The sequence below is a fragment of the Macaca fascicularis genome, chromosome 10 (genome assembly GCF_037993035.2).
Source record: "Macaca fascicularis isolate 582-1 chromosome 10, T2T-MFA8v1.1".
NCBI lineage: Eukaryota > Metazoa > Chordata > Mammalia > Primates > Cercopithecidae > Macaca > Macaca fascicularis.
Genome location: NC_088384.1, coordinates 100726800 through 100737552, shown reverse-complemented (window position 1 = coordinate 100737552; position 10753 = coordinate 100726800). Strand labels below are relative to the sequence as shown.

Here is a 10753-nt window from a genome sequence, read left to right as displayed (position 1 = left end):
GGCGGGCCCGGGGAACGGCGCGGGGCGGGGTAGGAGGCGGGGCGGGGTAGGAGGCGGGGCCCAGCCCCGTTAAGAGCGTGGCCGGCCACGGCCACCGCGGGCCCCCGAGAAAGTCGAGTGGCCAACGAGCCGGCAGAGACCCACCGAGCGTCGGCGGAGGGAGCAGCGCCGGGGCGCACGCGGGCACCATGACCCAGACGCCCGCCTTCGACAAGCCCAAAGTGAGAGTGCGCGGGGGCTCTGGGGCCGGGGGACCAGCGCCTGGGCGGCCCGAGGGGCTTAACGGGGCCCAGCCCGGGGCGTCCGAACCCCGGGAACGAACGGGGGCTCCTGCAGGCGCGTTCTTCCTTCGGCTTAGGCTGTGGCTTGCTTGCGGGCTAATCAGGGACAATGGAAAAGAGAAGGTCCGGAACCCAGAGGCCTCCAGAGTCTGCTTCTGCCCCTGACTTGACCCCTCTGGGTCTCAGTTTCGCTGTCTGTCAAGTGGGCATCCTAGCACTGTTGAGCGCTGTGTGGGCCTGGGCAGGGGCTTGAGGTCTCTGAAGCTCAGCTGTATGATCGGGCCCGATGTCTACGCCGGATAGGCACCTAGTGCTGTGCCCGGTGCCTACTGAGTGCTCAGTGAATGGAAGCAGCTTTGTACGCCAGCATTATGGTGGTGGGCGCCAAGGAGCCCGGGTTTGTGGATGTGTCCCGGGGAAGAACCGTGAGCCCTGCCAGAAAGGGGAGGGAGGGGAGCAAGGCACCCCCTTACCCCCGCGGGAAGAACAGGAGCTAGGTAGGCCCTGGGTTTGGGGCCCTAGCAGGGTTCACTCGAGGGCAAGCCATGGCCACTGGCCCCAGGGGAGAATCCTCTTGTCTCTCCGCCCACCAGCTGTGGCGTCTTGGGCCTGGTGGGGTCAGGGAGGGTCCGGACCCCCTTGGCCTGTCTCAGAGTCCGAGAGGAGGGGCCAGGAGTCTGCCAAGCAGGGTGAATCAGCCAGTAGGGTGTGAGAGTGGGGGGTTGGGGTAGGAGTCAGCTGCAATCAGCCTCAACTTACCCTTCTTAGAAACAGGTGTGAGTGGCCCCACAGGTTGGCTCAGGCCTGTAATCCCAGTGCTTTGGGAGGCTGAGGCGGGAGGATCACTTGAGTCCAGGAGTTTGAGACTAGCCTGGGCAACATAACTAGACTCCATCTCTCCAAAAAATAAAAAAAGTTAAGGGAGGTGGGTGTGGTGGTGCACTCCCCTAGTCCCAGCTACTCAGGAGGCTGAGGCAGGAGGATTGTTTGAGCCCAGGAGGTCGAGGCTGCAGTGAGCTGTGATGGTGCTACTGCACTCCAGCCTGGGAGACAGAGCGAGACCCTGTCTCAAAAAAAAAAAAAAAAAAGAAATAGGTGTGAATGATGATGACAGATATCACAAACGTGCCGTTGAGAATCCAGTGAGTGTGCATGTGTTAGTGTGAGGGAGACAGGCTGTGGGTGGGAGAGCCCACCTACCTTCTGCGGAGGGTGGGGCCCGGCCCCCACTACTGATGCCCCCAGCCCAGGGAAAATGCTCAGCTACTCCCCATCAGAAGCTGGGAGCACTGAGGTGCTGTACAAGCCCTCCTACCCCCACCCCTGCCTCCTTCACATCTTACTGGAGCCAGGTGGCCCATGATTGGCACCTCTCCTTTTCAGTCTTATTGTTAAATGCTCTGGGCTCCCTCTGCCCTTGGGCTGGGGACCCACTGTCCCCTGATGTGAATCCTATGGCAGTAGTAAAGCTCCTTGATTGGCCCGGCACGGTGGCTCAGGCCTGTAATCCCAGCACTTTGGGAGGCGGAGGTGGGCGGATCACAAGGTCGGGAGATGGAGGCCATCCTGGCTAACACGGTGAAACCCTGTCTCTACTAAAAATACAAAAAATTAGCCGGGCATGGTGGCGGGCGCCTGTAGTCCCAGCTTTGCGGGAGGCTGAGGCAGGAGAATGGCGTGAACCCGAGAGGTGGAGCTTGCTGTGAGCCGAGATTGCGCCACTGCACTCCAGCCAGGGCAACAGAGCGAGACTCCGTCTCAAAAAAAAAAACAAAACTCCTCGATTGCGAATGTGTTGGGAGTTATGGAGACAAACAGCAGGGCCCACTTCTAGAGAACTTGTTGCAGACACCCACTGGATCCTTGCAGTTCTTCTGTAACAGCCCATCAAGGGAGGGGCTCATATTATTATCCCCATTTTTTTGGCCTTGCCCAGTCCTCCCATCTGATTCAAGCTGGCAGATCATTTTCCCTGTTGGGACCTCAGTGTCCACATCGGGAGGATGGGACATCAGCTGCTTATGTGGGTGTCCTGTGTCCTGAGTCCCAAGGCCACAAAGTGATGCTTGAGAGTGAAGGTAGACTGTTACCTGCCATGTGTTTGAGGCGTGACAAATCTTATATGATTGTGAGGAGGAACTTGCCTGAGCTGGCAGGAGAAGTGGGAAGGAGTGTGAATCCCAGAGCCACTATGACCAGAGCCAGCTCCCTGCCCTCTCGTGGGTGGGACAGATGATAGTTATAATTATTAGCATTACTAGCTGCAGCTTATGGAGTGTTGATGTTCCTGTGCCAGGCACCGTTCTAAACACATTATCTGCATTTTTCATTTAATCCAGGCACAGAAAGGTTAACTAGGCCCAAGATCACACAGCTAGGAAATGTCCAGTCTGGGGTTTGAGTCCAAGGGAGGCTGGCTTCGTAATCCCATGCCCCTAACCATCTTTCCTAAACTACCTCTGCAGAAGCCTTTGGGGATAGAGGTGCCAGTGCCCCAGGTGCAAACCTCCTGAGACAGGAGCCTTTGCTGTGTCCTTCATACCTGCCACCAGCTGAGGCCTGGGACCTGGTCAGCTAGAAGAAAGCAGAGCAGGGCAGTGCTTTTCAGACTTAACTCAGATGGCCTGACTTTTAATGTTCACACTGTGATTCTGTGTGGGTCGGGGTGGGGCCTGTGATGCTGCACTGCTGACCAGCTCCCGGGAAATGCTAACGTCACCGATCCAGGAACACACTTTGCATAGCAAGGCCCTAGGCAGCTGCCTTCTGTTGTGCGGGACCCCTATTGACTCCAGTGGAGATAGCACCAGGTTCAAGAGGCTACCTTCTTTGGAAGAGGTAGCAAACAAGATATGGGGTTTTACTGGGGGCTTACATACAGGGAAGAGAGTCCAGTGGTGGCAGGCTTGAGCAGAAGAACCGCAACCACTTGCAGAAGCATGCAGTTTATATAGCATTTTCATTTAACACCTTCCCCCAACCACCTGCACCTAGTAACCTTCATTTAACCCAAAACAAAGGGCCTCGGTCTCTATACCCCTCTATGGTCAGTGTCCCGTGGGAATGCGGTGGGGCTCAGATGTTCCTCATAGATAAGGAATGGATCTCCAGGTTGGCCACTCCTGGATTCCTTCACTCGGAACTCTAAACACGCATTCAAGTGTGCCTGCCACGCAGGGTCATTGTCAGGGAATGCCCAAGTCAAGTTTTCCCTGTCAGGTGTGTGAACACCTGCTGGGCACTGGAGGAAGTGGAAAGGGAGGTTGGAGGGGTGGCCCTTATCAGCCTGTGTTCACAGGTGGCACCAGGCACTCAGGCATTCTGCATCCTGGAGGCCAATGCCGATCACATGCCTGTTGTTATAATAATCAGAACAATGGCTATCCTTGAAGTAGTCCTGGGTACCAGGAGCCTTCAGTGACTTCTCTTTTTTTGAGCCAGAGTCTCACTCTGTCGCCCGAGCTGGAGTGCAGTGGCACGATTTTGGCTCACTGCCACCTCTGCCTCCTGGGTTCATGCGATCCTCCTGCCTCAGCCTCCCGAGTAGCTGGGACTACAGGCTTGCGCCAGAGTCTCACTCTGTTGCTCAGGCTGGAGTGCAGTGGTGTGATCTTGGCTTACTACAACCTCTGCCTCCCGAGTTCAAGCGATTCTCCTGCCTCAGCCTCCGGAATAGCTGGGATTACAGGCGTCAGCCACCACGCCTGGCTAATTTTTGTATTTTTAGTAGACACAGGGTTTCACTATGTTGGTCAGGCTGGTCTCGAACTCCTCACCTCAGGTGATCCTCCTGCCTCGGCCTCCCAAAGTGCTGAGATTACAGGTGTGAGCCACTGTGCCCAGTCAGTAACTTTTATCTCACGGAATCCTCTGAATGACTTGACAAGGCATAGGTCTTCATCCCCATTTACAGATGAAGAAACTGAGGCTTAGAGAGTGGAGGGACTTGCCAGGGCTACACAAAATCTGAGAGCTTTGAAGCTATAGACTGGCGAGTGAACTGATATGGGCTGGGACAGCAGTTTCGTTTCTTTTTTTTTAGACAGAGTTTCGCTCTTGTTGCCCAGGCTGGAGTGCAGTGGCACGATCTCAGCTCACCACAACCTTCCCCTCCCGGGTTCAAGCGATTCTCCTGCCTCAGCCTCCCAAGTAGCTGGAATTACAGGCAGGCACCACCATGCCCAGCTAATTTTTTTTATTTTTAGTAGAGACAGGGTTTCTCCTTGTTGGCCAGGCTGGTCTAGAACTCCCAACCTCAGGCGATCCACCCACCTCAGCCTCCCAAAGTGCTGGGATTACAGGCGTGAGCCACCGCACCCGGCCAAGGGACAGCAATTTCTAAACTGTCCCTTGTCTGATGCAGAGGGGAATTGGGGCTAAATCAGCAATGTCCCTTTTCTGTCTCATATTTGAATGTCTACTCTGCACGAGGCGCTGTCCTGCTTTGCATACAGTGACTCATTTAATGTTTTCCTCTGAGGAAAGTCCTGTACTATTATTAACTTCACTTATCGAGGAGGAAACTGAGACTCAGAGAGGGGAGGGAAATTGCCAGAGTCACACAGCTGGCAAGCAGCAGAGCTAGACTTGAACCCAGATCTGCCTGCACTGAAGCAGAAGCTGTTCATTGCTTTGCTCATTTGCCACTCCCACTTTATGCAGAAAAAGGTGGGGCCGTGTTGGGGGAAGAGTTAGAATCAGGGTGGCAGTGCGGGCCAGTGCGTTAGCCCCGGGCTTCAGATGTACTGGGGCTGAATTCCTGCCTTGCTGCATAGCAGCTAGGGTACCTCAGGGAGACACCTGCTGAACCTCAGCTTCCCCCTCTATAAAATGGGATGACAAAACCATGATCTTGGGGTTCTAGGGGAAACTGACGTGCTGACTGGTTTTTGCACGGTGCCTGGCTGGTACCAGCAGGCCCTCAGGGGTGGGTTTCCTTCCTGGGGACTGGAGTAGGGGCTGCGGCAGACTCTGAGAGGCCTCCCCAGCTGCAGTCTCCCTCCTTTTTTCTTCCTGACACAAAACCCACCAGCTGCACTTCTTTTCGGGCTTGCAGGGGTTTTCAGTTACCAGAGCCACCTGTTAAAACACAAATGTCGCTAGGAAGAGCCCGCCTTACCCATTTTGACTAACGTGGCAGTTGGTGGGGGAAGGGAACAGAGGAGGCTGAGTTTCACTGAAGCCTTTTGCTTCAGAGGAGGAAGGGCGGAGCAGAGAGGGGAAGTGGTCTGTGGTCATACAGGGAAGCAGGGGAGGCCAGACAGCTTCCCAATCCTGCATTCAACCTCAGGGTGGGCTTGGCCTGGGTGGCTGGGGCCCTGTGATTCAGGAGAGACTTGTCCGCCTGCTCGGGTGTCTTGAAGGGGTCCCTATAGGACCCCCTGGGGCGGGGCAAGGTAGTAGGACCGTGGTCTGGCTGTGGGTGGTGGAGAGGAGCAGGCTGTGGGGCAGAGTGAGGTTGGAATCTGTATTTACCCAAGGTGTTGGGGGTAGGCTTGGCCTCGGCCCTTAGTGTTCTCAGGCCCCAGAGCAGTTGTTGAGGATAACCTCTGCACGCCTAGTGACCACGGAGCTAGAACAGCAAGGAATTTGAACTTGGACACCAACTGGGGTCAGGCTGTCTGGGTCTGAGTCCTGATTTCCCACTTTCCAACTAGAGGAGCTTGAATGAGTCATTTAACTTCATGGTGCCTCAGTTTCCCCTCTCTAAAATGAGAATTATACCCATACCCACCTCTCAAACACCAAGTGCAGGCCTGGCTCCGAGCAGGTGCGGCAGCAATGGCTGCCATTGGTCAGCACCACCATGGTTGGTAATGGTCCTGCTTAGACTTTTGAGACAGAGTCTTACTCTGTCGCCCAGGCTGGAGCGCAGTGGTGCGATCTTGGCTCACTACAACCTCTGCCCCCCGGGGCTCAAGTGATTCTTCTGCCTCAGTCTCCCAAGTAGTTGGGATTACAGGTGTGCGCCACCATGCCTGGCTAATTTTTGTGTTTTTAGTAGAGACAGGGTTTCACCATGTTGTTCATAACAATGGCTGTCCTTGAAGTAGTCCTGGGTACCAGGTGCCTTCAGTTACTTTTTTTTTTTTTTTTTTGAGCCGAAGTCTCACTCTGTCACCCAAGCTGCAGTGCAGTGGCACGATTTTGGCTCACTGCAACCTCTGCCTCCTGGGTTCATGCCATCCTCCTGCCTCAGCCTCCCAAGTAGCTGGGACTTGGGATCCACTTCCCCTTGCTGGTCCTCCCTTCCACCTCTGTGAAGAGGAGGTCTCGAACTCCTGGCCTCAAGTGATCTACCCACCTCAGCCTCCTAAAGTGCTGGTATTAACAAGAGTGAGCCACCGCGCCTGGCCCCTGTTCAGATGTTAGCATCAGTGACCCAGCACCTTGCTATGTGGCATGAAGGGAGCGTGCTGCTGTTAAGACCTCTGGGTTTAGAGTCAAATAGCTTCGTGGCTGTGGTGTGTATTAGACTTTCTAACTCAAGGTCCTCCCACTCTCTGAGCCTCAGTCTTGTTGCCTTTAAAACGTGTATAGGTGTGCTGAGTCCCTATGCTGTGGCTCCACAGGAATTTCCCCAGGTGGAAGGCACACCTTGCCTTCTGTGAAGCCTCTGAGCAGCAGAGCTGTGAGGCCTCAAGTCAGCAGGAGACACTGCGGGGACTGCTCAGTCCCTTCCACTGTGTACCTCGGAGCTGGTGGAGCCTAGATGAGGCTGAGCACAGAGGGCTTCCTGGAGGAGGTGGAGCTGAAACAGTTTATCAGCCCAGGGCTGCTCTGTCTCCTGGCCTCACACTAAAAGTCAGCTGAGAGGCCACAGTGGCATAAATCACTGACCTTGGCACTGCCCAGCTCATCACCAAAAGCAGGGCTAGAGAGGGAGGGGACGTTCGGCTGGCAGTGGGCACCAGTGGCTCATCTGGGTTCTGGCCATGGTGCTCAGGTTCTGTGAGCTGACCGGGCAGCCCTGGCTCCTTTGCCCCTGTGTGGGTACTGCCAGCTCCCATGGGGGCAGGTCAGCCCCTTCCTTGTTGCAGGGAGAGCACCCAGCATTGCTGACATGGGACAGGGAGACGAGGAAATACGGCGTGGTCATTGAACATAGAGAGCAGTTGATGCTGTGCGAGGTGCTGTCGTAGGCACTGAGGACACGGCATGATGACACAGACAAGGTGCTCCGTCTCAGCAAATGGCTCATGAGTGAGACAGACATGTTACATACATGAACCCAAAAAGTCAGATGAAAACAAAACAGAGCAATGTGTTTGGGAGGCAAAGCCAGCTGCTGGGGGGCGAGCAGGGCCGTCTACCTCCCAGGCAAACCCAGTCAGCTTAGTTCTCCCTGGCGAGCCTTGGGCCAGCTCATCTGACTGGGTTTGCCTTGGAGGTAGACGGCCCTACTCGCCCTCCAGCAGCTGGGAACATGGAAACATGAGTCAGATCTGGGAGTATCTGGCCCAGAAGTCCAAGACCTGGGTCCTCATGGTAGCTCTGCTGCCGACACACTGAGTGACCTTGGGTGAGTGAACCCACCGCCCTGGGCCTCTCTGGCGGGCATCTCTTGAGAGCAGAGACTTAGTGCATTTCCCCAGGGCCTCCACAGTGCCTGGCACATAGTGGGGCTTAGTAAATATTTGTTGGTAACTGAGGATGCTTCCTGTTCACATCAGCGCTGGGAGGATTTCCTGCTGTGGGGACTGTTACTGGGCTGGCTGTAAGTCAGCCTTGCAGAGAGCAAAGGCAGTGGGAGGGGCGTGGGATTCCCCTCTGGAGAGGTCAGGAGTGCCAGGGAGGGGGTGTGGCCTGTGGGCAGGGCTTGGGAATAGAGGCAGAGGGACTTGAGTTCCGCCCTAGTTCCACCACCATCAATTTGTGTAACCCTGGACGGGCCACTAAACTTCTCCGGGCTTAGCCTGGCAAGTCCACTTCCCCATCTGTAACAGGGGCCGATATGTCCATTGCCTAGGGATTAAGATTAAATGAGATAAAGGGTCTGAAAACAGTAGGTAGTTGCTTTATCATTATTATTATTGCTGTATTATTGATGTCTGAGGCTGGGCCCACAGAGGCAGTATAGTAGAGTGGTTAGGAGCTCAAGAATCAGACTAGGGTTCAAATTCTGACTCCATCACTGACTGTTTTGGGGGTACTTCTTTGAACCTCAGTTTCTTCATCAGTAAAATGGGAGTGAAGTCGCTACCTTGCTGGTTGTAAGGATGAAATAAGATAATGCATGTAGACGGTCTAGCACATAGTAGATACTCAAAAGTTCGAGGCCACTGCTGACCCTTTTCCCTGAAAGGGGACACGAGAGCGGGGTCCCCACCCCATTGTCATTGTCATCTGGAATTGGCTGACAGACTTCCCATGGTGTGTTGCAGTTTTCTAGAAAATTCAGTGAGAGGCCTGCCTGAGCTTGAGCCACCTGTGGAGGTAGCTTCCTGCCTCTGCTCCACTCCTGAAATGTGTCTGGGCCTCTTCTCAGGCAGCCCTGAGAAGGGATGAATGCTACTGGTCATGGTGGGCAGCTGGCTCTGCTTTGCCCCTTCCCGGAGGCGCTCCTGCCTCCTGCCCGGCTCCCTCAACCCCTTGCTTCTGCACCCCGGCACCGTCTGGCTCCTGCTCACTGAGCACCCACTGTCTCTGATGCTGCCTTGAGTACTTCCTGCATGTTATTCAAATCCCAATCAGATCTTCCCTCCCACAGTAGCTGGTCTTCTGTTCTGGCTTCCTGCCATCCTGTCCTCCACACAGCAGCCGGGAAAGGTTTTTTTTAAAGGGGACTCTCCGATTTAACACAGTTGGGTGGAAAACCCTTTGCTTCGGGCTCTGCGGTCTCCCTGCCCCCTCTCCACTTTGCCCTGGCCTCATTTCTCACCACTAACCTCGCACTGCACTCTCGCCAACTCCCCGCCTGCTTCCTGATTCAGACACTAAGCACACGCAGCTCCCCTGCCTGGAGCCATTCTCCCTCTCCTTCCTTCTTTCTTCTCCCTGGTGAACTCCTCCTTTAAGTGATCTTTTCCCAACACACTTTCTACATTGCGCCCACCCCAGTGTGATTTTTCTTTATCTCATAGCACTTGGTTCTGCTGCTTAGCACAGTTTGCAAGGCTGAGTTGAGAAAGGTGTGTTTGCTCATTCTCAGGCAGGAGAGGCTACCTCGTGCTGCTGCAGTAACAAACAGCCCCCAGGTCTGAGGGGCCTGCAGCGACCCAGGTTCACCTTATACTGTTTGTCCCTCCAGGGCCTCCAGTGAGGTTTTGGCTCCTTGCGATCACTCAGGGCCCAGGCAGATGGGAAGACTCCACTCTGAACATTGCCAATTATTGTGCCAGAGTAAAGCAGAGCTGGTTCTTGAATTGACATTTGAATACTTTTGCCAGGCGGGGCAAGGCAGCTGATGCCTGTAATCCTAACACTTTTGGGAGGTCTAGGTGAGTGGATCACCTGAGGTCAGGAGTTCGAAACTAGCCTGGCCAAAATGGTGAAACCCTGTCTCTACTAAAAGTACAAAAATTAGCCGGGCGTGGTAGTAGGCGCCTGTAATCCCAGTTTCTTGGGAGGCTGAGGCACGAGAATCCCTTGAACCTGGGAGGCAGAGGCTGCGGTGAGCTGAGATCTTGCCACTGCACTCCAGCCTGGGCAACAGAGCCAGACTCCATCTCAAAAAAAAAAAAAAAAAAAAAAAAAAAACAAGTAAAGAAACAAATACTTTAGCCAGAAGTAGCCATGCAGACCGCCCCACCCACAAGGGCGCGTGACTACTGCCCCCATTCACTGCCTGATCTTCCTGTTCTCTGGGCTCCAAGGCCAGGCCTGGTTTGACCTTCTGACTTCCTCCTACCTTCCCAGTAACCTCATGCAACTCCTCTCACTCAGCCTCAATCATCCCCATGGATGTTTAAACTTACCCAAGACATCCCTGCCTTTAAAAAAGCCCGCCATTCTCTTGACCTTCATGCACGTCCTGCCCCCTCCAAGGCTGCTAGTTCCTTTAGGGGCAAAACTGTGAAAGAGTAGTCTAAACCTTCTTCCTCTTCTTACCTCCACTTCTTTCTTACCTTATTCCAGTGCGGATTTTACCCTCACTCAGGCCTCTAGAATGGTTCCTCTAGGGCAGTGGTTCCCAACCTTGACTACATATTTTTTTTGAAAATCCTCTGCCTGGGCCTGCCACCAAGGATTTTGCTTTAATTGACCTCAGATGGGGCTGAGGCCTTGGGAACTGGCCAGAACTTCCCATGCTCCTAACTTGCAGCCGAGGTTGAGAACTACTCATCCGAAACCCCCAGTGCCTGCGCTTTTAGCCCGGGGAACATGTTTCTGCCCTTTCATCCTGTGACCTCCAGCAGGGCCTGACTATGTGAGTTTCCTGTGGCTGCCGTAACAAGTTGCTACACCTGGCTGGCTTCAACCAACAGAAACGTGTGCCCTTGTAGTTCTGGGGGCCAGAAGTCCAACATCAA

At 54.5% G+C, this 10753-nt stretch overlaps 1 protein-coding gene across 7 annotated transcripts in view; it reads left to right on the top strand.

Annotated features, from left to right (window-relative positions):
* Positions 1–98: 98 nt before the first annotated feature.
* The window catches only part of ADA (adenosine deaminase), a 32276-nt gene continuing 21621 nt past the window's right edge, over positions 99–10753 (top strand). For all 7 annotated transcript variants that reach the window (XR_012419418.1, XR_012419416.1, XR_012419417.1 and 4 more), the window contains exon 1: positions 99–221. Coding sequence is in view for 4 of the 7 variants with exons in the window: in XM_015429863.3 (XP_015285349.1) it covers positions 189–221 (33 nt within the window). In the remaining 3 variants the exon portion in view is untranslated. The remainder of the gene's footprint in view (positions 222–10753) is intronic.